A 24,433-nucleotide genomic window follows, 5' to 3' on the forward strand; every position below is an offset into this window, starting at 1 on the left:
GGGGGGATATACATATTTGCAAGGTCGCTCTTAACACGGTCAGACTGCTAAGTGTCCACGGATATTGACATTTATAATTACAACTTACGAGACGCTTAGGGGCGTACAACGTTGTCTTTGTGGCCCAAGAAAGTCACACTATCGGCATACATCAGTGCCTGAGGCACCAATGTGTATGTAATCTGATAGTAAAATTACCGATAACGAAATTTTGAGAGTTTTTTTTTGGAGGTACCGTTTCCCCTACCTTAAAAGGCATTGGACATTTACAACCAATCCTTCGGAACTAACTATGTTCGCTGTTCCAGGATGGTCCGTTGAGAGCTCTGCTCTGAAGTCACAGACTCAAGCCGCACAGCCTAAGAACGACTCTCAGCCGGAGAAGAATGCCTCCAACGATGCGAAGAACAATAAACGCAAGCGTGCCAATGACCGTATCACTGCGGGAAATGTGGATGAGATGTACCGTAGACACATCGAGGGTACCTCCAGGAGTGGAAAGCATGGTGCAGATGATTCTGTGAAGCCAGAGAAGAAGCAGAACAAGGAAAAGAAGCAGAAACAGACACTTGAGACTGCCACCCAGGAGACTACAAGTGAAACTGCCACCACCGCCGATGCCGATGCCGATGCAGATCAAGCCGAGGATAAAGCACCCAAGAAGAAGCAAAGGAGGAACAGGAAGAACAAGGACAACAAGGACAACGCAGAGGACAAGATCGAGGCAGACGGCGCTACCACTACCCCAGCTAAAGAAGCTCCTGCCGCTGCTCCTGCTCCTGCTCCCGCTGCACCCGCACTCCCACCAACATCGAACCTGACTCCTCTCCAGCAGGCGATGCGACAAAAGCTGATCTCCTCTCGGTTCCGCCACCTGAACGAAACTCTCTACACCACCCCCTCCGCGAAAGCACTTGAAATGTTCAGTACCAACCCGGAGCTGTTCGACGAGTATCATGCCGGATTCGCACGACAGGTGAAAGAGTCCTGGCCCTCCAACCCGGTCGATGACTACATCAAGACTATCCGCACCCGCGGTGCAATCCCCCTCCCAAGGCGAGGAAATCCCATTAACCCTGCTAAGGGCTACCCGCTCCCTCGTCGTCCTACTGGACTATGCACATTCGCCGATCTGGGCTGCGGTGATGCACAACTTGCGCGCGCCTTGACGCCCTCCGCCAAGAAGCTGAAAATCAAGCTTAACAGCTACGATCTAGCAGCGCCCGATCCACTGATCACCAAAGCCGATATCTCGAATCTTCCTTTGGAAGATGGGGCGGCGGATGTGGCTATTTTCTGTCTAAGTCTGATGGGAACCAACTGGGTTTCGTTCGTCGAGGAGGCATGGCGTATTTTGCGTGGTGATGGCAAGGGCGAGTGCTGGGTCAGTGAGGTCAAAAGTCGATTTGGAAAGGTCCAACGCAAGAAGTCTCAGATCGGTGCGATGAAGCCCGGCAGCAAGGCAGACAAGAAGAAGCCCAAGAAGAAGGGCGGCGCCGATTCTGATGACGATGAGGCTGATATTTTTGCTGAGGATGCGCGACCGTCTGACAATAGCGATGAGACTGATATCTCGGCGTTTGTGGAGGTGTTCCGGTCTCGTGGGTTCATGCTTCGCCAGGAATCCGTGGATAAGTCCAATAAGATGTTCGTGAGAATGGTGTTTGTTAAGCAGGGTGGTGCGCCTACCAAGGGTAAACACGCTTCGGCTCTCACTGCGCCTGCCCCTGGTAACAAGAAGCGCTTTGTCGACCGCAAGCCTGATTCAGAGTCTGGCATGTCGGCCGAACAGGAAGCCCAGGTGCTGAAGCCTTGTGTTTATAAGATCCGCTAGACGTTGCACCGGATCTTTTTATATGTCATTGTACATAACCAAAATCTACCACACATGACCACTATGTTTGTGGATCATATCCCGAATGCAACATACGACGTAGTTAGACCAGTATGTAAGCGTTGGATGGCATCGTCATTATTTTTCTATTGCTCCCGACATAAATACTAGCCTCCAAATCAAGTCCAAGGAGCCTCTTCGAAGATATCTTAGACACTGATCGCCCTTATTGGTTCCCACCGAGCTGTGTGACAGCTTGGCCCATCTCCTCATCGTTGTAGATACGGAAACCCTTCTCCTTGGTGACACTGGCCAACTGGACGTTCTTGGAATCAAGCTTCTCCTCCATGACCTGCTTCAGTGTCTTGAGTACCAACGTCTCGGCCTCTGCTAGAGTCAAAGACCGATGATATTCATTCTGCAGCTCCGCCTGCGCACCTTCGCTTCCCGAGCCGATGGCCTTGGCATCATACCGGTAGAATGTGCCGGACGGTTCAGCGTGGTATCTAGCAGAAAAGATGAGTCAGTGAATATATCATACAAAAGAAAGCTGCATATCTTACAGTTGGGGCCCGTCCTCGTCATAACCAGCGATTAACAGCGCAACACCAAACGGTCTGCTCATGACACTCTCCTCGTCATCACCGCTCTCACCAAATCGCAGAGCCAAATCGCAAATTGCCTGCGTAGTGCTCTCGACCCGCAGAGGCTCGGCATAGTGGAAGGCGTGGTTTTGGCACTCGACTCGGGCGTGCTCGACTAGGTTGCGGGCATCGGCTTGCAGACCGGACATGGCACAGCCGATGTGCTGGTCAATTTCAACGATCTTCTCGACGGACGACGCTTCGAGCAGCGTGGATGTGACGCGCTTCTCAACACCGAGAATCACGCCCTCGGAGGTTGCTACCTAGATGAGTATTAGAAAAAACGGTTTCATAATCGCATTATCCTGGGTCTTGCGCTCCGATAACAGTACAAAGATCACTCGGTGTAGTGGTTTGAGGACTTTCTTGAAATCGTAGAGCAAAGAGGAACTGAGTTGTATGACATACTCCGATCGCGGTGGAGCCTAGTTTGATAGCTTCAAGAGAGTATTCGACCTGGAACAAACGACCTTCGGGGGAGAAGGTGCTGCGGAGGGGACATTGTCAGACTGCGGGTCGGTATAAGAGCGCGGATTGTTATCGGAGAACGTACTTGATTCCACGGTCTGTCCATAGCTGTTAGTTGATTCCGCGGTGAGGGGAGACCCTGATGAAGCTTACCATATTCTGATCGTGCAATGAACATATTGGATTATCTGATGGGATGGGAGAGACTTGTCAAAAAGAGAAGCAATGAAGCAATATAGAATCACGATGGAGGAGATAATCAGTTGGAACGAAAGAGGAGCAGAGGTGGATGTCTTAAGTGAAGCTCGGGAAGGGAAGCTCTCGACGTACGCAAGAGGTGAGGTGCCTGGTTGATGCCTTTGTGCCTGAGGCAATTATCGGCCCAAACCAAATGTGGAGTTGTTTGGATACTTGCATCTTCTCCTCATATACATTGGTTCTGCTATTTTTGTTGCTGATTTTTCGATCTCGCGCCTTTCAGTCGCCTATGCTGCATGATTCAATTGTCGCCCTCGCGGGATTATGTCTGCCAATGACCGCGCCGCGTATATGAACGCTTCACGACCCCGCGCGGTCTCCAATCGCGTCGATTCCGAAACTCGCGGAGCATCGCCGTTACAGATCGAGAATAAGGATCCCTTGCGCCGCAGCAGCTCAAATCAAAAACACAGAGCATCCCGAGATCAGAAGAGCATGGCCGATAAGCGCTCAGAACGCATGGTAATCACATCACGGGAAAGGGCAGTGCGAAGGAACCCTGTGAACCCTGTTAAGGAATCTATCAATGCGGCTAGCAGGGGCGATTGGGATAAAACTCGGCCCAGGAAGCCTGTCCAACTTGATGACGGGAATTCCAGTTTCCGAACTGGGGAGAAAGACCTGGCTGATTGTGAGTGCTGCGTCGCAGTTTCTCGTGGAGTGCAATGGATTTGCTGACCATGATTTTTCTCTTTACAGCACCATGGAATCCCCAAGCATCATTGATTCCTCACTCGACAGCTCCCCTCGCATGTCGTGTATCAGTTCCTCCTCTAGCTTCGACGGCTCCGCAGGCCCTTCATCCTCGGCCACTTCGAGAGCTCTCACCCGATGCCCAGGAGGCGGCGATCTTGGAAGACTTGTTGTTCGTGTTCATGGGATTCGAAGGTCAATATGTTCACTACGCTAGCTCATACGACCCATCAATCGAGAAAGACCGCCTCACGGGCCCGATCTTCCAGATAGCCCCAGGCCTGGACCCGACCCTCCGTGATCTCATCCAGTCCATGTTGAAAATGGCTACTCACTACAGTGCCATGGAGGCATTTGTGGAAATTCAAAGTCGCGCTGAGTGTGGTGCTGTCAGTCACTCACTATGCGCATCTATTCGAAAGCTCCTCAAAGATTACCTGATCCTTATCGCCCAGCTCGAAGGCCAGCTGCTGAACAATCCTACATTTACCTTACACCTTCTCCATCTCTACACAATGCCTACCAGTCAATGTTTATCTCAATTATATTCGATGGGCCAGGAACTGTTGCTCAAAAATGGTCTTCTAGATGAGGAGCTCGAGGAGTCGACTGATGACTTCGATGAGGATGTTGACAATATACTTGAACAACTCAAAGAAGGGGGGGACTTAGTGCCAGGTTCTATGGCCCGCAAGAAAATGTGCAAAGGAGGCAATATTCTCGGACTCCTAACAGGGCGTCTGGCTTCATTCTCGGGTGATCCGATCACTAAAACCTTGCTTCAGACCTTACTGCGTGACGCCAGTCGGCCTTACATGGCTATGCTAAACGAATGGTTGCACCATGGCGGTATTAGAGATCCCCATGCCGAGTTCTTGGTCAAGGAACAAAAATGGATCAAACGCGAGAAACTCGAGGAAGACTACACGGATGAATATTGGGAGAAACGCTACACGATTCGCGAGAACGAGGTTCCTCCTCAGCTGAAGAGCGTGCAGGATAAAGTTCTGCTGGCTGGAAAGTATCTCAACGTGGTGCGTGAATGTGGTGGTGTCGACGTCAGCAAAGAGGTCAAAGATGTACCGAAGACGCTCGACGATCCACGCTTCTTGGACAACGTAAATTCTGCCTACACCTATGCCAATGCTTCCCTGTTAAATCTTCTTGTCACAAAAAACTCCCTCACTACTCGATTCCGCTCCCTGAAACATTACTTCTTCCTCGATCGCTCTGATTTTTTTTCCTACTTCCTCGAGCTTGGTGCTTCCGAGCTACGAAAACCGGCACGTGCCGTCAACGAAGGGAAGCTGCAGTCACTGTTGGATATTGTCCTTCGACAGCCTGGCAGCGTTGCAGCACTGGACCCGTTCAAGGAGGATGTCAAGGTGCGGATGAACAAGATCGGCCTCACGAAATGGTTGATGCAGGTTGTGAATGTTTCAGGCGTCAACCAAGAGGGCGCGGAAGCGGAGAAGCAACAAGGTTCTGCTGTCCATTCCGCTGATGAGGACAAAGATATTCTTGGATTCGATGCGCTTGAGCTGGACTATTCAGTTCCATTCCCCCTATCACTGGTAATTAGCCGTAAAACCGTTCTGCGGTACCAACTTATTTTCCGCCATCTTCTCTCGCTGCGCCATCTCGAGACGTTGTTGGTCACGTCCTGGGCAGACCAGAACAAAACCATCAGCTGGCGGCATAAATCCTCCGATCGACGGCTTGAAATATGGAAACGGCGGGCGTGGAACTTGCGCGCGAAGATGTTGGTGTTTGTTCAGCAGCTTTTGTACTTTTGCACGGCTGAGGTCATTGAGCCCAATTGGGTGGGTCTGATGGATCGTGTCAACAGCGTTGACGCCGACGCGTCGGAGGTGGAGGAAAATTATATGAAGCAGGTCAATCGAACGGTTGATGAGCTGATGCAAGATCATGTGGATTTCTTGGATACCTGTTTGAAGGAGTGCATGCTCACACAGGCTAAACTGTTGAAGGTACGTTTATCCATGCAGGCGGTGGTATTCATACTAATAGCTATATAGATCCATTCGAAACTGGTGACTTGCTGCACCATGTTTGCTTCCTGGACTGCGGCATCACTTTCACGCGCCTTGGCTTCAGCCGATCCTGACTTGGCTGGAGGAAAAGTCCCTGGCGCTGATGCCAGAGGATATGATCCAACGCGGATTGGAAAACTCGAGGACACACTGAAACGATACGAGGACCATTTCTCGCGCCATCTCCGCATTTTGATGGACAGGTGAGTTACACCCTTAAGAAATACATCTGGTTATGTGTTCTAACACGACTATACAGCTTGAACTACTTCGCCGCAACGGAGAGTGTGGTGCTCCTGAAGCTTGCACATTCTTTGACCTCTATTAGCCGAGAGGAGAGTAAAGAGGATTGAAAGCTTGCAATGCCTTGCTCCGTGTCTTTCACACCTTGATATCATTATCCCCATATCAACCCCCGACAGAGATGCGGTTGAGTGCTCTGGTTATGGGCACAAGAAGCAAAGCGCTTCAGACCCATAATGCTTGCTCGCTGCCGCCTAGAACTTGGTGATGCCGAGACATATGCCACGGACTTCGGATTGTGGATTTTCGAACTCCGCAGAATTGAGACATTCACCGGACTCTCCCAGACAAGTCCAAATGGGCTGTATCACACTCTATCAAGCCTCGTCTGTGGGTTCGTGGAAACCCAGATCACTGTACTTAGAGCCATGAACCGAGTCACACCAGACATCGGGATTAATGATAATACGAGTAGCATTTCGGAACGAAACCCGGACTTACAGCGTGAAGTGAAGTGTATAACGAAATCTCCCAAATGACGGAGCCCGCAAATTCCTCGGGATCGCGTCAGCAAGCGGCTTCTCACGTCAGCCGGATTTGGCCATCCAAGACCGTCAGGGTTCTTATTATTTAATTTCAATGGAATCTCTGAGATATTTGTAACCAAAGAGAAATAATTAAACACCTACGGGACCAACAAAGCCGATCGACGCAAACACCACAAACATGCCAATAACCACCCTCACCTCCGTCCTCCGCATCCCATTCCCGCACCCCAACACAGCACAAGACCGCCTAACTTTGGCCCTCGGCGCCACAGCGCTAGTCCTCTCGACCCTCGTCCTCCCCGCCGCCTACCGCGACTACAAAATCTTCAAATCCTACGGACCGGGCGGGCCACCGAACAACGCGCTAGGATGGGTAATCGTGCGCGCGCTGTTCCAGCCATTCGGGCGCGAAATGTTCAGCACGGACGAGTACGTGAAACGCGTTGCGGCAGCCGATGGCCACGGGAAGGGCGATGATGGGTTTCTGTTTTTGTCCGAGGAGCAACTGGGGAGTCGACGGGGGGAAGAGAGGCCTGTTGTTGGACCGCACGTTGCACCGCAGAGGCAGTTGACGCAGGTACCGGATAATGCTGTTATGGAGGTATGTTGCGTGCCCCCTTTTTTCGATCAGAAAAGAGAAGGCGAGGGATGAAGAGCTATTTGCTGATTATGCTCTTGTGCGATAGAAATTCCGTGCTGTGTTCAGCGCCTTCGGGCATCGGAACCATCACCTCGTGAAATTCCAAAAGTCCAATCTGGAACGCCATGCTGATGGGCTCTTTGTCGCGGATCATCTTCCTGTATTCGGAATTGCGAAAACTATGGAGCGGGAGATTGCACATGTTCATACTGGAAATGACCACTCGGTTCATGTGATTCTTGCGCCAGCTGATTGTATGATTTTCTCGATTCATTCATTTGTTCGCGTGCTAACATTCCTTAGGTATCAAGGTTATCGAGGCTGGTTGGGGCCAGCGTCATGCTTTCTCGGGTACATCTGCGATCTCGTTTCTTTCGCTTGGTACAAGGCCTGATATCCCGGTGGAGTATGTTTTGATATATGCGCCGCGGACGGAAGCGGAGATTGAGACGGTTATGCAGATTATCTCAGCGGGTGTCGAGTTTATGACGGGGAGAGAGGATGTGCGGTAGGTCAACGAGTGTTTTTTGGACTGATCGTATACTTGAAGGGAGTAATGGTGGTGTTCTAAGGTGGATGCATTCTTCTTCCGGTGTATGGGTTGTGCTTGGTTTCTTCCTGTTCTCTGTCTAGCTTTATATACCCTCACTCTTCGATTTATAGAAATTCATGCTGTTTATATGAGCATGTGGCAGCGCCATTGCTTTTAATTGAGACTAGTACATTCTGCTGTTGGTGATGCATGTATAAGCTGATGCCTCAACTCTCTCTATGGTATACTCACTCCAGCCCAAGAGTGACCTGCAATAATGTACCTTCTTTGCCCTGGATGAGTGCTGACTTAGAGAACTAAAGGTGAACACGTTCTTTCCCTTTTGATATAATCTAACCTTTCTCATGGCCTATCTAGCTTCTATACAATTTCTCAATGTACATGGTGCAAATAGAAAACGGAATCCCCCGCCTCTCCACTTTTGCAAGCTAGTAGTAGATAACCATGTAAGGCCTCTTTGCTTCTGCATTCGAGGCGTTTAGAATTAATCATTGGGGCGAATGCCCTGGAATGGCTCTATGGATATGGCATTGTATCATCTACTATTGTTAGTTTGGTGGTAGGAGTATCTGGATATATATTTGTCATATTTGTTATGTACACTATAGTTATGATTAGATAGTGAATATTATGTGTAGTTCTATACCGAGGAATCTGCCGACCGTCATGCGATATTAGGACTATATTTAACGTTTTTCTCTCCTCTGTGCTAGTATCTTAAATAGTACCACGGCGACGCCTCTACCCAAGTGGATCTATAGCGCGATTGCACGCATATGGCTAGTGGAACCGAGGGAGTGGTCAAGTTCGTATTTAGTAGGTAAGAAAATACACATATCCACCCAGCAAATGAGACTACGAATGATAATTATCTTTTCTTTCATTTTACTACTCCATACGTATCATTGTAAAAGGAAATGTGCTTGGCGGTTGTCATGCCCAATTTAGAATGGGGCAATGAACCCGCTAGGAGCAATTCCAAAATTACCCGTTATTTCCCGACTTACATCCGACGTAGGTTCCGATACTTTTTTTGGGGTTTCGGAAAAAGGAAATAGGGGGGACCTTTGAAGTACAGGAATGATATTGATCTAAGAGCTCCCCCAGGTTGAAGCCGAAAAAGTTAGTAGGTGGCTCCCTTACCCGAGAGATGAACCATGGCGCTGGGTTTTGAGCCAACGGCGGAGCCGGACGGGTAAGCCCTTGTCGAAATCCCGACAGTATGGATCTTCGTATATTGTACTTTGTATATGTAGGAATCTTTCTTCCTTGCTTCGACCTGAAGAGTCTTTTTGACACGAACTTAAATAGTGCTCGGACCACATATTCTTGTATGGACCCGAGGTATAAGCGGCACTTGCATGGAAGTAACGCGTTGACATGTCGTCATGTAACTCAGTGTTATGTGAGAAATAACCACATGCAAGTCTTCGGAATATACCCCACGACCGCAACTGCAACTACAACATACGAACCTTGCCTTTGTTATGGACCGTTGCTGCTGCCATGTGGGACCCGATCGCCTCGGATAATTGACCTAGAGTGAAGAAAAGCTAGCAGTACCTGCACTTAGGCATTAGGCCAGTTGAAAATAATTTCGAAGATGTTTTCTCTCGGTGAACTCGGACACCGAAGTGGATATTGCCGACGTTGTTGTGTTGTGTTGTATGTTGTATGCTGTAATGTAATATTGCATACTCCGTATCTTCTCCTAAAGGCAACAAATATCCACACACGGGATGGGTATCTTTCCCGCTGCCCATCACTCGCTTTGCACCAAGGCAAACAAGGTAAACGGGTGAAGAATCCAGAAGAGGGCAACGGTAATATCGATCCCTTGCCTCGGAGGTACTTCTGTCATATTGTTCTGCAGAATCTGGAGACGGGCTAAAAAATCCCTGTAGCAAATCTCCATAGTGTCCGCCACCCGGGCCAACAACGTTGCAATCTTGAAACGCAAAGCCTCCAGACAAGCGGTGAGAGCGAGAGTGAAATAAGAGGGGCAGGAATAAAATCAATAAAATCCAGTGTCCAGCCCATCTGAATCCCGAGGGAATGGATGCCATAACGAGGAAGTTGCTGATCTCGTCTGTCGAACCCCACTCAATTTGAGGGGCTGTTGTTGGGGCAATTTGGGGCGTGAGATTGGACTGAACCAGCCACTTTACACCCACAGTACTGCACATTGGGCCAAGGACACGGGGCGTGGCGAGTGTCAGAAACCCGTCAAGCCGTTCGATCCAACTGTTGGATTCCTTGTTTGCATTCCTTCACTTAAGTGACAGCGGGAACCGACGGTGATCCGTTTCCATGCCTTTGGAATCCGTGATGTAGGGCTCATTTGGCCTGTACAAAGTACATACGCAAGGGCTGGTGTGAACTCCGATCCCACGGGCTTTTCTTTTTGTCCTTGTTCTCAGTCGGCTCTCTCAGAGCCAATTCCTAAACATTTTGTTCTCCGTATGGTGTCTCATGTCGCACTGCGGCTGTGTTGTCATTGTTTCAACCTAACGACGAATTGTTGCATAGTTTGCTTCAATCGATGGGTGGCTTTTTTTTTCATTCTTCACCGAGTTCTTGTTACATTCTTCGCTAGTCAACCCCTAGAGACCCATGGAATCATGGCGAGCAGCCTGAGCAAGGTGCGATTCAACTTTCTGTAGACTCGAAGTTTCCAAGGTTAACCGCTCATGACAGCCGCGGAATTACCCACATATTACCCACCATGTTTAGCAATGCAACGATTCTTTGACGGCATGGAGATCCCAGTCTTATGGGTTTAGTTGTGGCCGGATTTGTACTCGATCCACATCGTCGGGCGCTCTTGGACCCTCCAGGAAAGTAGGTACTATGCGAGACGGCGAACTGTGCATTAGTTGACGGCACCGCCACCTAGTTTCAAGGTTCGTTAGCTTGGCTTTGAGCGGAACCAAGTCATGTCTATTCTGATACTTACCTATTCTGGTGTCAATAGTCCGGGATTATTCGTGAACTCTTCGGCTAGTCTACCGACCCGCATTTTTTTTCTTTCGTCAAGCCTTGTTGACGTACCAGTGTCCCGGAGTAGCAACAAGAGCCTCCCGTGAAGATGTCTCACGCCATGTTTAGTAGTTCCGCTAGCAAGGATGTGTGTTTTGGAGTTGGCCCCAAGGAACGACATGAACGATCCGGAGGGGAGTTGGGAGTCCGCATTGATCGTATTTGGTTACCCATGCAGGACCCATCCGTGCCAAATCTTCGCCCGTTAAGCACCTCGTGTCTTCACAAATCCAGTATTGCATCTGGTGTGATCTTTAAAAGAGGAAATTCGATTGGGTGGACCGCTGGCCCTCCCATCCGCACAATTTGGTACGTCCCTTGTATAATTAGAAGCCCCTCCATTCAGCCTTCGCGAGCAGACGCCCAAGAGCGAATAATCCTCGCGCGAGCCGCCATCCTCTCCGAGGGTACCGCCGACGTCTTCAAGCGGCACCCGATCGCTCCAATGAAAACCCCAGCACATCAATGATCAAATCTCACTCCTTTTTCGGATATTGTGATTCGAAGCAAGATCTTGTCCTCGGGCAATTCAACCCCGCCTTGGCCAGACAAATCAGGATATATCAGCTCGGATTTTTCCATCATCCACAACACCACTCGATTCAGGGTGACGATGGCGTATGCTAGTTCTCTCCGTTCTTTCGGGCCAAGGGCAACTGACGTTCATGGCCGCCAGGAGTCCCGATTCTGAAACGATAGAGTTAGACCGTGAATACCTCGATACGGTCACAGTCCAGGGCCGTGAGTATCAGAAATATTCGATCGATCATCGTACGTACTTTGGACCGGTCGATGAGGTAAGTCGTCCAGATTTATGTCGTGGGCTTCTCACTGATAGGCTGAACCAGGAAGAAGCACAACGACTCGAAGACCAGCAACAAGTTTTCCAAAGAATTTTCGATAATCGTTTGATCTTCCCCCCAATCCATCGACTGAAAAGAGTTCTGGACTGTGGACATGGATCCGCATCCTGGGCTGTGGATGTTGCTGAGCAAAACCCTGACTGTGAAGTAAGATGTCCCCTTGACTGCGCCCGACGACATCCTAATATTTGGTGTTTCATAGGTCATCGGCGTAGACATTGCCCCTCACATGAGTCCAGACGACATGCCTGACAACTTATGGCTCCAGGTAAGTCAACCTCACATTTCACCACGGGGTACGGTGTGGTTTACATCATGAAAAGGCTTGACACTGCCTTTGACTCATGACTTTGTGCTTCGGGACCTCTGTGTGATCTGTCAATCTTGAACAACAGTTCTGTCCAAATGTGTAACCTCCTGAAAGACATTCGCTGACTTGTGCCGAATAGGTCGATGACTTGAACCGCCGTTTCACCTTTCCTGCAAACCATTTCGATCTTGTCCACTCTAGACTCCTTGCGACCGGTATCAACCGATCGCGATGGCCATCCTATCTTCTTGACATAGTCAGGTGCGAATACTCCAGAGCAGGTTGACCTTGCCGACATTCCAAGAGGCAGAATTTCTCCAACTGAGATACCAAGACTAACGTCAGCGGTAATCAAGGGTACTGAAGCCAGGAGGCTGGGTCCAAATGGTGGAAATATACTTCAATGTTCAATCAGACAACGGCTCAATCACTGATGAGCATGCTTTGAGGAGATGGAGCACAAAATACATGCGTGCTCTGGAGGACAGGAAAGATCTTCGGATCGGATCGAAGCTGAGGACTCTTATGACCGAGGCGGGGTTCGTCGAGGTAGACACGAAGATGATTCCTCTTCCTCTGTCTGCGTGGTCGACTGGTCGGTATTGGCTACCCAAGAAGAACGAATAAGACTGATTGAATCAATGCAGACCAACGGATGCGAGAAATCGGCCGATACAATTGTCCGAACATGCAGCAACTTCTGCGATCACTTGCACTATATCCATTGACTCAACGCTTGCATATGTCTCCAGATGCTTTCAATTCTTTGGTGGACCAAGCGCAGCAAGAAGCAGCAGACCCCACACTGAAGGCATATTTCCCACTGTAGGTATTGCTCCAATATGAAACTGAGAGACAAATTCTGACAGAGTAGGTATGTTTGCATTGGCAGGAAGCCATGAAGACATCTGTCTGGGGAGATCGGCAGGTGCAATGGCTCGATAAAAGCAACCTCTGGCGGAAGGGGGAAAAATGCTCGCAAGACAACTGGGCCGGTTATCGATGCCACCCCTCACCCAGCATATCGTACAGCTTTGGTTGTTTTGCTGTGCGCATCCTGCATTAACATGTCGCATTAGCGGAAAGATGGTTAGTTGAATGAGTGTTTTCTAATTCCACCTGTTCTTTCCTTTTGCCGTTTGTAATGCAACGGGGATTCGTATCAATAACCGTCGCTGTATGCTGGCTGAAGTCCAGCGGAGAGCTTGAGAATCTCGGTATGATTCATCGAAAGAGGACTGCATGGTCGCACAAGAACGAGTGAGACGACTCCACGGCGAGTGGAGTGAGAGAAAGCTCGTAGTCCACCGTGGTTTCTGCGGGAAGCCAACAATTCGCACATGCATCGAGTCTTGGCTTTAAGAGCCTCGTATCCACTCGATATCGGTGTTGGGGTACTGCCCAACGCGGTGGGAAAGCGAAGGTGTATTGGATGGAACACGGGGTCGAGGCATCGCTACCGCTGCCTAGGGTAAGTTGAGCTTTTAGTTGACTGCTCCCAGGCAAAATGGGAGTGAAACGAAACAGGAGAGGGTTTTGAGCAGGAGGCCTGGGGGTGCAGATTAAGCTGTTGAGATCGTGCCTAGTGCGGGATACCCGACACCGTTGGCTCCCGATCCGACCTTACCCTTTAGAGAAGGGGGTTTTCGACCTCCTTACACTCCAAAAGATACACCCGATCAGCAAAGTTTGTCACGACAAAAGATGAAGAACATAGAGGAAGATGAAACAGGAGGGGACTTACCGAACTGACGGGAGAGCCAGGGAACCACCGACTTCCAGGAACACATGATTTACACCCATCTCAGACAGTATATACGGTTTGACTGACCTCAATATCAATACTAGCTGTTAAAAATGTCCATACCGACTTGACAATTAGACAGCTTCGCGCCGTCACGCCATCACGCTCTCAGGCCTTCGGAGCAGACTCTCATGTTGAGAGTGATAACCCTGGGCGACGAGCTCCCTCAAGCCTTAATGAACATCCACAACATCCGTTACACATTAAAGAGCTATCAATCTTGTGTCTTACCGATATTCTCAATGGCCGCAGGAGCTCTTATAACCAACACCCTCTTCACCGTGTTTCCCGTACGGATGTACCCAATCATAACCTCCAAGCAACCAACAACTAGGAATCTAAGCTGCATATCGGGATCTAACTAGCGCTGAATCCTTGCTGAATTGTTGAGTTCCTTCTTTCCTTACTCGCGAAGCGGCCATGTCGCCCTCTTAGCTTCTTATTAGAGTTCCTCCCGGATGCCCCTGGCGACGCTAGCTCGAGGAGTTGCGGTATGTTGATTGCCGGAAAGACCCACAGAAGCTCGAAATGCATAAGCTACATTCTCTTCTCTTCATGAGTGTGTTGGGGAGCCTTGAGGCGACTATTGGGCACAGATCTACCGAGAATCTTACCTATCGCAGTCCTTCCAAGATTCTGATTGGTCTCCTCCAGGGGCTCTAAGGCCAAATCAACCATGAAGGGGAGAATCCAGACTAGACAGCTTGCAGTTTCGATTAGTACCATCAACTAGGGAATATTGGTGCTTGGAAAGACTGTACTAGTCGATTTATGCCGAAGACTTTTCTTTTGTCTGATATTGTTTTGTTTGTCTTTTCTGTACGGAGTACCTGAGACCAAATTACCCCTACTATATGCCGATAATGAGTGACCACCAACTTAAACTACTCTTAACCATCGTTGTAATCCTTATACATACTCCGTACGCAGCAGAAATTAGCGTACAGCTAGCTAAGAGGAAGATACTCAGGCTTGGCCCCGATCTAGATGTGTTGGTGCCTGAACTTCAAGGCATGAAATCCTACCCAATCGGGGAAAGCGGGGAGAAAAAAAAGTTGGCGCGGATTTTCATTTGAGCTCCGGAACAGTCGCCCATTCTTTTTCCTATCAAGTCACCACCAACAAGATGCCTTCAACACACAATAAGGAAAAGGCCTGGGATACGGATGACATCGATAAGTGGAAGGTAAGTCCAAAGCTGTCCTTCTTCGATTAAAAAATCGCTACTGACGGATCCTCGCAACAGATCGAAGAATTCAAACCCGAACACAATGCCGGAGGCAGTTTCGCCGAGGAGTCATCCTTCATGACACTATTCCCCAAATACCGTGAACAGTACTTGAAGGAAGCATGGCCGGTGATCACACGAGCGCTGGAGAAGCAGGGCATCGCCTGCACACTGGATTTGGTCGAGGGTAGCATGACAGTGAAGACGACGCGAAAGACCTACGACCCAGCAGCGATCATCAAATCCCGGGATCTGATCAAGCTGCTTGCACGAAGCGTACCCGTGACACAAGCGATGAAGATCCTCGAAGACGGCGTGGCATGCGACGTGATCAAGATCCGCAACCAGGTGCGGAACAAAGAGCGATTCGTGAAGCGGCGACAGCGCATTCTCGGCCCGAACGGTTCAACCCTCAAAGCGCTCGAGCTGCTCACCGGCACATACATCCTGGTGCAGGGTAACACCGTGGCTGTGATGGGTCCGTTCAAGGGACTGAAGGAGGTGCGACGCATTATCGACGACTGTATGGCGAACATCCACCCGATCTACCACATCAAGGAGTTGATGATCAAGCGTGAGCTCGCCAAGGACCCGACGCTGGCGGAAGAGTCCTGGGACCGGTTTTTGCCTAACTTCAAGAAACGCACGCTGTCCAAGCGCCATGTGCCATTCAAGATCACCGACAAGGAGAAGAAGACGTACACGCCGTTCCCCCCTGCGCCGGAGAAGAGCAAGGTCGATTTACAGATCGAGTCTGGAGAGTACTTCTTGTCAAAGGAGGCCAAGGAGCGCGTTCACAAGGAGGAGGTTGTTGAGCGACAGCGTCTCAAGCGGGACGAGAAGATGCGCGAGCGCGAGAAGGATTTCGTGGCGCCCGAGGAGGTGACGCCGGCCGATCTCGAGGAAAAGAAGAAGAAGAAGGAGAAGAAGGAAAAGAAAGAGAAGAAGGAAAAGAAGGAAAAGAGCAAGCGGAAACGCGAGGCCGAGGAGGATGTCGACGCCGACGAGGCTGCCGAGCGCAAAGAGAAGAAGAAAAAGAAGAAGAGCAAGTCCAAGGAAGTCTCTTCCGATGGGGAATGATCTGCTCTTTGATTGTGGTATCGGTATCTTGTATCGGAATTGGCGCTTATGGCAGTGCATAGGTCTGGCGTTTAAATGTCTTGTCTCCTGGTTCTTCGTTGCAACGTTGCAACCCGTGTACGCAGCTGGTGTGTACATTTACAAAAAATATTGTTCAATACCAAGAAATGATTTAGTCTACGCACACTGTCGGAATGATAATTCTGTAAAAAGCATAGACCTATTCATCGGAAAACGACAGATGTGGCTAGTCTAGCCTTGGTATTCTCTTAGGGCTGATGGCCGTTGAAACGATGAGGTCCGTCCTCTGTATGTCTTTCTATGAATCGTGATATCAATGATTGTCGTGTATGAATGTCCTCTTTCCCATCTATTTGCCAATGCAATTGTGCATGTATCCCAAAAGGTATCGGAGTATCTCCAAAAACCGCAGTGTCTATATAGACAAAAACCAGAAAAGGTCAACCGCCCATAACAGATCTGAAGACAGTAGTTCAGACTGCCGCGGAAGTCTCGTCATCAGAGGACGAGGCGCTGGCATTCAGGCGACGCAGCTTATCCGACAAGAACCTCTGCTGCTCTTCCTGGCTCTTCTTTAAATCAACACCCCAGAACAGAATCAAAAAGCTGGCAACGCTCAACCCAAACAAGAAGTAGAATGGCAACGAGACATTACCCGACGGGCTCGCGTCGATAATTGCACTTGAGACGATGGGTCCAATAAAAGATGAGGTTTTACCGATGATGCTGAAGAGACTGAAGAATAGGAACTCGTGACCGCGGGGTGTAACCTCTGAAATCATAATTTGCGAGTAGCTGTACCAGGGACAGATGAAAAGGCCGTAGAACGCTTGGTAGACCTATAATCAATCAGTTAGATATTACGCATCATATGGCAGAGCGGGATTGACATACCCAGACTTCCCATGCATGATGGAAGCCGAACCTCTGGGTCCAGATACCGATCATGCCCCAGCCATCAAGTAGGATGATTCCAACGGCGACGGCGTTGAACATAGTTTTGGTTCCGAGCCTGAAGCGTTGCTGGATTGTCCAGAATGCGTATATGCCAGCACCCTAAGAGAGATTTGTTAGTTTGGAACAATTTCGCTCGCGGAATTAGACTCACCTGTGCAGCAATGCCAACAATAAGCAGGTATGTCAGTTCCAGAGTATTATACGAAACGATGCTGTTCTGCAAAGTTCCAATAACAGTCACAGTGGTGTTGAGAGAGTCTCCAAGTAAGAAATAACCTATTGCCACCGTTAGCCCCGTATAATCACAGAGATAGTAGGATAAAAAGTCTTACCAACTAGATAGCACAGACTCTGCTTTAAATGCCAGATCTGCTTCATAGCATGCCACAGCTGCCACATGCCTGCAACAAAGATCGACCGTTTGCCAGGGTCTTGACCCGGACGGCGTTTCTCAAGAATAAACCACGGAATCGAGACGAGCAACCACACACCAGAGACGAATGCGATCAGCACACTCACTCCCCAGTTGTTATTAGTCTCGCTATCATTGACCTTCAACCCGAACATGATGCCCACGATAATGGCCAAGATAAAGATCTCTCCAACGGACTGAACATAGAAAGCGACATTGGCAAGTTTGCTGCGCATCATGGTGTCCGCATAGTCATATTCCTCCCGAGTGATGCTCCCGGCCACATATTTGTCGGCCTCTTCCTTCAATTCGATGGAGTTGCGCGCTAAGCCCGGGAACGCAGCGGTCCAGAAAGTGAGCGTGGTTTGATAGGCGATCAAGCCTACCATGTATAGACCCACGCCGATACGCCACTTATCCGGGGTATGGACACCCAACCAGCCGAAGCCAATGCCCCAGGCAATAATCGACAGCGCAATCAAGATGTTGGGTCGCCAGTAACCGAAATCGGCGAAACTGCCGATTATGAGGAACACCACGACTTGGATGGCGAACGAGATTCCATTGGAGAGGAGCACGATGCTGTTGACATTACGTGGTCTACCGAGAAAGTCGAGTAGTCCATCGGCAGGGACTGCCTGGGAGAGCAAGTTTTGAAAAGCAGTCGGTGCGAAGTCTAGAACGGGGTCAGCTCCTGCCTCAATATTAGATTGGGAACGCGGATAGACCCACTGAATAGTGACAAGCCATTATTTCCAATGTAATAGCTGCAATCGTGGTTTAGTTTCCACACAGGGTCAATTCAACAAGCCACGCACGCATAATAAGCCCAGATTTCCGTCCGGGTCGTGCGATATCTCTCGTCAAATACATCCGGTGCAATCGGGTCGTCGATCTTGTTTTGGGGAAGACCATCCACCTCCACAGTGGAATGGATATTGTCTTTCTGTTGATCCATGACTGAGAAAGATAAAAGGTAAAAAGGACAAAGAAAGAAAGAAGAAAAAAAAAGCGACGGAATTGGACGGGTTAAATGAAAGGCCTACAAAGTCGCCCCGCGTGCTAAAGCCATCTTGAGATGAACCAGTTGCATTGCAATTACAGTGCCGATCACGATAACCTGGATTTAGTAGGCTGGACTATATCGCGTCGGGTCTAGTTAGGGCTATCACTTGCAGAGACTTGAAAAAAGTTCCGGCCTCTCCGGTCTTGAAGTGCTTGACTACTTTATCTCGTCCTATCAGATCGTCGGATTTTGCATCTTCCGCATTTGGTGGGTTAGGTGGGTTTGGTGGGATTCGGTGGCTTCGCGAACGGACATCGAATGTCTCAGCGCCGATATTAGGGCAGGCAATGACTAGCTACGGTGTGGGAGTGAGAATATTGTTCTCTGCATCCGGGCAGTCGCTAGATATCGAAGGATTGAAGCTACAACATAAAATGGCGTGGAGCCCGAGTGAATGGGCTTGAGAATAAGGTTGTCGGTGTAAATTGTATGGATACGAGGAGTTAAGAGGCTAGCTGAAACATAACTGGACAGTGGCGGTGGGCTCATATCCCATCAACAGTCCAACTTCAACCTCGCGCGTCATATATGAGTAGAACCTTGGAACTACGATATCTCGTCACTAAGCGAAGAAAACAGCCCTAGGCTAGATGGACTCAGACCTAAAATGTCGGGAGATAAGACTTGGAATTGTTACTTTTAATATAAACCATGTTATAACCTCAGAAGTATAATTCTAGACAGGAGTAAACAAAAGCAAAAAAAAATATTACATAAAACCAGCCGATCACCGACCATCAAATGACAGACTATAGTATAGGTGAGTGAGTATCATTCAACCAATCACTCCGAATCGCCCAAGGAAAACGACACGCTTAGAAAGTGAAAGCGAGAGCGAGAGCAGCAACCAGGGCACCAGCAGCAGAGCCGGCGACACGGGTAGCAGAGCTGACGGGGACGCTCGAGGAGGCAGCGGCAGAGTCGGAGGAAGAGGAGCTGGAACCAGATCCTGAGCCGGACTTGCTGCCACCAGTGGCAGAAGCGGCGGATCCAGAGGCAGTGCGAGAGGCGAATCCAGCGGAAGCGCTCTTGGACTTAGGCTTGGTGGAGGGACGGGCACCGATGGTCACACCAGGGGCGGAGGCACTGACGGAGGAGGCAGCAGGAGAAGAGCCGGAGGCAGAGGCACCAGAGCCGGAGCCAGAGCCAGAGCCAGAGTTGGAACCGGAGCCGGAGCCGGAGCTAGAGCCAGAGCCGGAGCTAGAGCCAGAGCCGGAGCTGGAACCAGAGCCAGAGCTGGAGCCGGAGCCGGAGCCAGTGGCAGAAGCACCGGAGCTGGAGCCAGAGCCAGAGCCAGAGCCAGCGGTAGTGGTGGAGGCACCGGCGGTAGCAGTCTTGCCAGCGGCCGAGGTGGAGGAAGCAACAGCAGAGCTGGAAGATGTGGAGGCCTTGCAGCTCAGGTCGTACAGAGGGGTGGTGTCGGTGGATGAACCAGTGACACCGAAGCTAGGGGCGGTAGTACCGGCATCCTCGAGAATGTACCACCAGGTGTTGGTGTTGCCCAACAGGGGGCAAGCAACCTCGTCCCAGTACTGCTTGGCGTTGGCGACGCTGGCGACAGCGAGGTTCTCGGTAGAACCGGTAGTGGGCCAGCCGGTCTCGGTGATCCAGATCTCCTTACCGCCGGCAACAGCCTTGGTCTTCTCAACGCCCTTGTTGAAGAGGGACTTGGCGTCGTCAATGGAGTTGGGGTCGGTGTTCTCGTAGTAGGGGTATCCATCGAAACCGAGCCAATCAACGGCCTCAATGACGGCAGAGTTAGAGCTGTTGGTCCAGGAGTTCCAGGTGTCGACGTGGCCAATGGGGGCACCGCTCAAGGAAGTGCCGGAGATGGCGGAGCGGACCTGGGTGATGTAGTCGACAAGCTCGTCGGGGTCGACACCGAGACCAGCGTTGGCCTTGACACCGGTGACGGAGTTACGGTAAAGATCCTCACTGCCGACGGAGATACCGACGACCAGGTCTGTGAAGTCATCGCCGTAGGTGCTGATGGCAGATGTGAGGGCAGCAATCTCGTTGCTCATGTCACCGCCGGAAGCCCAGAGACCCAGGAGAAGGGTGGTCTTCTCCTTGATAGCGGCGGGAATGGCTGAGATAGGAGTGTTGGTTGTGTCACCCTGGATCATGGTGTACAGACGGGCACTGGTGAAGGCGTTGTCGGTTCCAACGAGGTTCTTGGCAGTTGTAAACTCGGTCTCAAAGTCGGATTGGGTCTTGACGCTGCCATCAACCTTGGTGGAGCCGTAGTTGAAACCCTGAGAGATGGCGTCGGAGGTAGCGACAGCCATCGCGAGGGCAAAGAATTGAGCGGAACGCATCTTGAATGATTGAAAAACGAGTGTTGATATGGGAGTAAGTGAAAGAGAAAGAGAGGAAGAATATATGAGAAGAACCTGGATTAAAGGAGTGCAACCAGGGAAGTTCTGTACAGTTAAGATGAAGGTAGAAGTGGAAGAAGAAGTGAAAGTGGGAAATGCAAACGGAACAGAAGTAACCCTCTAAAAGCCCTCGAAAGACCGAAAGCAAGGTTGGTTCTGGCCATGAAAATTCAGTCTAGATTTCGCCACAACGTAGTTTAGTGGATCGAAGTGGGTCCAGACACGTTGGCTTGTCCACTTTAATTCTATTTGCCGCCCTGCCATTGGTGGAACCACCGGTGGACTGATTCCAAAAATATGCATGAGAGGTGGGTCTCGATGAATCCCATGGGTCCCGAGGCTGCATTCGATGATTTTGTCCGATCTCCCCGGATCTTTCCATCCGGCTTTGGAAAGCTGTTCGCATTTGAAGATGGAGATGAATAAAAGGAGATCCCATTTGTCGCAGTTGCTATGTACAGTAGTGGGTCACAGGCACCTTAGAATACTAGGTAGACCCTATGCAAAGGAATATGATAGAGACACCTTGGTGGAGTACCGTGTCGTTGCATGATCGAATCCAATTCATTCCCTGGAAAGTTCCATCAGGGGTTTACTCCGTACTAATCTCCCCTATATTGTTCTACGGCAACACATTCGGTCTATTATTAACCCACCCCTATTAACTAAGCTCAACCCGTGATACTCCCCCGACCTCATTGATTTCCAACCCTTTGTACGGGGTCATTTAGAACGATCTGCTCTCGGGCAATCCTTCGACTTTACTCCGTAATGAGGTGTGATTATAGATTAATTATGGGCCGGTAGGGGGCAGGGCGTTGTCTCAACGCTGTGTTGTGGATTCTAGATGTCGAACAATGGCATTCAATTTGGATTTTTCTGTATGCCATCCCGTTATTATTGTTCCCTAACTATAACTGACTATGCAGATGACCCCTTGCAGGATATTATTTTGATCTAACCACACCGGTTAGAACACGTTGTAGTGCGGACTACGTGTAGACTACTCTGTTCTTGCCCAAGTCGACTTGACCGATCATACCTGCTCTTAAGATGGCCAAAAATAGGTATTCACACTTGTGTTCGAGGTCAGCAGCGTAGGTACCTGAATGTCTTACCCAGCGACTTTGGCCTTGCCGATCTTTGCTTGAGTCAAATAACATTCATTATTCCAGATGTATGTTGTAGGTGAGGGCTATGAATAGTTCATAGTAGATTCCCTATTCAGCTCTCTCGACAAATATTTTCCATCTACTTCGTACTTCGTAATCCGGAATGGATGGGTTACATTCTTCGATAGGGGCCTCAATGTCCGCCCAACCCCAACACGAGCCTTTTAGGTCATTTCAGTCCAGATTCACATTATAGTCTCGCATTGAATCGAGTGATTGGTAGTCCAATACCAATTTGTTCATCAATATTTGTTATATATGATTAGGCATGTATTGTTCACTGTAGCAAAATGCCTGCTATCGGCGATAACCAACTAGAAGTGGGGTAATTACCCACGGGGACCTAGGGTAACATCGAAGGTGTCTCAAATCCCCTTTCTCTACGCCCATCTGAAACCATGGCAATTGACGAAAAGGTTCAAGCGGTCTTGAACAAAACGGTCCTGCGTTATCGCGGCCCAGGAGGTGCCATCGCCGTCGTCAAAGATGGCGAGGTCATCGGCCAGCGTGTCTGGGGATTCGCCGATCTCGACCAGCGAATTCCCATGACAGCTCAAACGCAAATCCCCATCTGTTCAATTACAAAACAATTTGTGTGTGCGTTGTTGATCGACCTGGAGCGCAATCCAACCCCAACACTAGCTGCAAAGGGCGATGTCCGGAAGCAGCTCTCAGATCACCTCGCCGAGATACTAAGCCCGGAGCTCACTTCTGACGGTGAACTGACAATTGATCACTTATGCGACATGCAATCCGGCATGCGCGACTACTGGGCTATGACCACACTATGGGGGTCCAAACCCGACGATGAGTTCCTGATAGCTAGAGACTGCGGCCCACTGCTTGCCCGAACCAAGTCATTCATGTTCCAGCCGGGAACGGAGTATTCCTACTGCAATGTCAATTTCCACGTCCTTGCCCGAATCATCGAGCGAGCTACGGGCGAGTCTCTTGCCAAATTGCTCGAAGAGCGGATACTCCGACCGGCTGGTATGAGCACGGCATTCCTTTGCCCCAACACCGCACATCACCCACCGCCCTGTGTCGGGTATGAGGGCGACGAGCAGCACGGCTTCACGGCCGCTGTCAATAGGATGGAATGGTCCGGTGATGCTGGACTAGTGGCTTCACTCGCTGATATGATCGAGTACGAGAAGTATCTCGATCGCTGTTACGCTGATCCGCAGAGCTGGTACCACACCGCGATCGCTGCTCCGAAGTTTAAAGATGGCACTCCTGCAAAATACCGTTATGGGCTAGATCACGCTGACATCGCTGGCGTGAACACCATTGGACACGGTGGAGCGTTGCGAGGGTATCGACTGCATCGGCGACACGCTCCACGCGAGCGTTTGTCCGTCGTTGTTATGTCTAACAGTGACTTCGGTGCATTCGGCCCCAATATGGAGATCCTCCACGAGCTCTTGGGAATACCTAAGCCTGTGGCATCAACCGTCCAGCCGGCCGCGGACTGGGTCGGCGCGTTTCTTGATCAAGATACTCAGCTGTCGATTGTCATCACCAAGGGCGCGCGGGATGGAGAGGTGGCTATCAGATACGACGGGTCGGCCGAGCCTATCAAGCTTAGTGCACCGAATCATGGGAAGTCCGATTCCATGGTCGCGACGATTGATGGAGATTTTTTGAGTATTCATCGTGTGGTAGATAACCGGATACTCAGTGCTCGGCGTATTGTCCCGAAAGAGTCAATCCTTAAAGGGACTTCATTCCAGGGTGTCTATCACTGTGCCGAGATTGAATCTACCTTCCATTGCATTGGCGAGGATGGCATGCTATATGGTGCGTTCGATGGATATCTGGGTCAAGGAATTGCAACTCCCATGAAATATCTGGGAGATGATGTCTGGGTGTTGACTTGCCCACGTGGTTTGGATGCGCCAGCTCCGGGAGACTGGACCGTTGTCTTTTCTCGGGATGAGCATGATGCAATCCAAGGGTTTACTATTGGTTGTTGGTTGGCTAGGAAAGTTGACTATGTGAAGAGAGCCTGAGGCTTTTATTCTACTATGCAGAGAAACGATTATTCATGTCCTTGATCATCTGTCCCTTCGTATATATGAATTACACGCAGATTCCAAGATGCTAGCGGCTGACAGCGACGCACTAAAAAGTGTCAAAATCGCAGTCGTATTTAGTGCCTACATATA

At 49.9% G+C, this 24,433-nt stretch overlaps 9 protein-coding genes across 9 annotated transcripts; 6 read left to right on the forward strand and 3 right to left on the reverse strand.

Moving 5' to 3' along the window:
* Nucleotides 1–292: 292 nt before the first annotated feature.
* On the forward strand, nt 293–1,834 carry LCP9604111_1421 (25S rRNA (adenine645-N1)-methyltransferase; the record flags this gene model as incomplete). Its single annotated transcript, XM_039077938.1, has 1 exon — nt 293–1,834. The coding sequence occupies one exon, from the start codon at nt 293–295 to the stop codon at nt 1,832–1,834; it is 1,542 nt and encodes a 513-aa protein (XP_038933969.1).
* Nucleotides 1,835–2,060: 226 nt separating this feature from the next.
* Nucleotides 2,061–3,124, reverse strand: pup2 (proteasome core particle subunit alpha 5; the record flags this gene model as incomplete). The annotated part of the gene is made up of 5 exons (XM_039077949.1): nt 2,061–2,340; nt 2,398–2,741; nt 2,887–2,965; nt 3,032–3,044; nt 3,100–3,124. The coding sequence occupies 5 exons, from the start codon at nt 3,122–3,124 to the stop codon at nt 2,061–2,063; spliced, it is 741 nt and encodes a 246-aa protein (XP_038933970.1).
* A 344-nt stretch (nt 3,125–3,468) lies between these two features.
* On the forward strand, nt 3,469–6,304 carry LCP9604111_1423 (gamma-tubulin-complex subunit SPC97; the record flags this gene model as incomplete). The annotated part of the gene is made up of 4 exons (XM_039077960.1): nt 3,469–3,835; nt 3,904–5,888; nt 5,937–6,154; nt 6,211–6,304. The coding sequence occupies 4 exons, from the start codon at nt 3,469–3,471 to the stop codon at nt 6,302–6,304; spliced, it is 2,664 nt and encodes an 887-aa protein (XP_038933971.1).
* A 616-nt stretch (nt 6,305–6,920) lies between these two features.
* Nucleotides 6,921–7,894, forward strand: LCP9604111_1424 (uncharacterized protein; the record flags this gene model as incomplete). Its single annotated transcript, XM_039077971.1, has 3 exons — nt 6,921–7,343; nt 7,429–7,636; nt 7,686–7,894. The coding sequence occupies 3 exons, from the start codon at nt 6,921–6,923 to the stop codon at nt 7,892–7,894; spliced, it is 840 nt and encodes a 279-aa protein (XP_038933972.1).
* Nucleotides 7,895–11,639: 3,745 nt separating this feature from the next.
* On the forward strand, nt 11,640–13,049 carry LCP9604111_1426 (class I SAM-dependent methyltransferase; the record flags this gene model as incomplete). Its single annotated transcript, XM_039077983.1, has 7 exons — nt 11,640–11,771; nt 11,823–11,984; nt 12,040–12,105; nt 12,287–12,408; nt 12,504–12,742; nt 12,795–12,972; nt 13,022–13,049. 7 exons carry the CDS (start codon nt 11,640–11,642, stop codon nt 13,047–13,049), a joined length of 927 nt encoding a protein of 308 aa, XP_038933974.1.
* A 2,028-nt stretch (nt 13,050–15,077) lies between these two features.
* On the forward strand, nt 15,078–16,259 carry LCP9604111_1427 (KRR1 small subunit processome component; the record flags this gene model as incomplete). Its single annotated transcript, XM_039077994.1, has 2 exons — nt 15,078–15,137; nt 15,198–16,259. The coding sequence occupies 2 exons, from the start codon at nt 15,078–15,080 to the stop codon at nt 16,257–16,259; spliced, it is 1,122 nt and encodes a 373-aa protein (XP_038933975.1).
* A 494-nt stretch (nt 16,260–16,753) lies between these two features.
* Nucleotides 16,754–18,607, reverse strand: LCP9604111_1428 (putative autophagy protein (Atg22); the record flags this gene model as incomplete). Its single annotated transcript, XM_039078005.1, has 6 exons — nt 16,754–17,119; nt 17,175–17,336; nt 17,389–17,513; nt 17,570–18,325; nt 18,382–18,416; nt 18,468–18,607. 6 exons carry the CDS (start codon nt 18,605–18,607, stop codon nt 16,754–16,756), a joined length of 1,584 nt encoding a protein of 527 aa, XP_038933976.1.
* A 923-nt stretch (nt 18,608–19,530) lies between these two features.
* Nucleotides 19,531–21,033, reverse strand: bgt2 (GPI-anchored beta-1,3-endoglucanase EglC; the record flags this gene model as incomplete). The annotated part of the gene is made up of 1 exon (XM_039078016.1): nt 19,531–21,033. One exon carries the CDS (start codon nt 21,031–21,033, stop codon nt 19,531–19,533), a length of 1,503 nt encoding a protein of 500 aa, XP_038933977.1.
* A 1,630-nt stretch (nt 21,034–22,663) lies between these two features.
* LCP9604111_1430 (uncharacterized protein) lies at nt 22,664–24,277 on the forward strand (the record flags this gene model as incomplete). The annotated part of the gene is made up of 1 exon (XM_039078027.1): nt 22,664–24,277. One exon carries the CDS (start codon nt 22,664–22,666, stop codon nt 24,275–24,277), a length of 1,614 nt encoding a protein of 537 aa, XP_038933978.1.
* Between the last annotated feature and the right edge of the window lie 156 nt (nt 24,278–24,433).

This window comes from Penicillium roqueforti (genome assembly GCF_015533775.1).
Source record: "Penicillium roqueforti strain LCP96 04111 chromosome Unknown scaffold_01, whole genome shotgun sequence".
Lineage (NCBI taxonomy): Eukaryota > Fungi > Ascomycota > Eurotiomycetes > Eurotiales > Aspergillaceae > Penicillium > Penicillium roqueforti.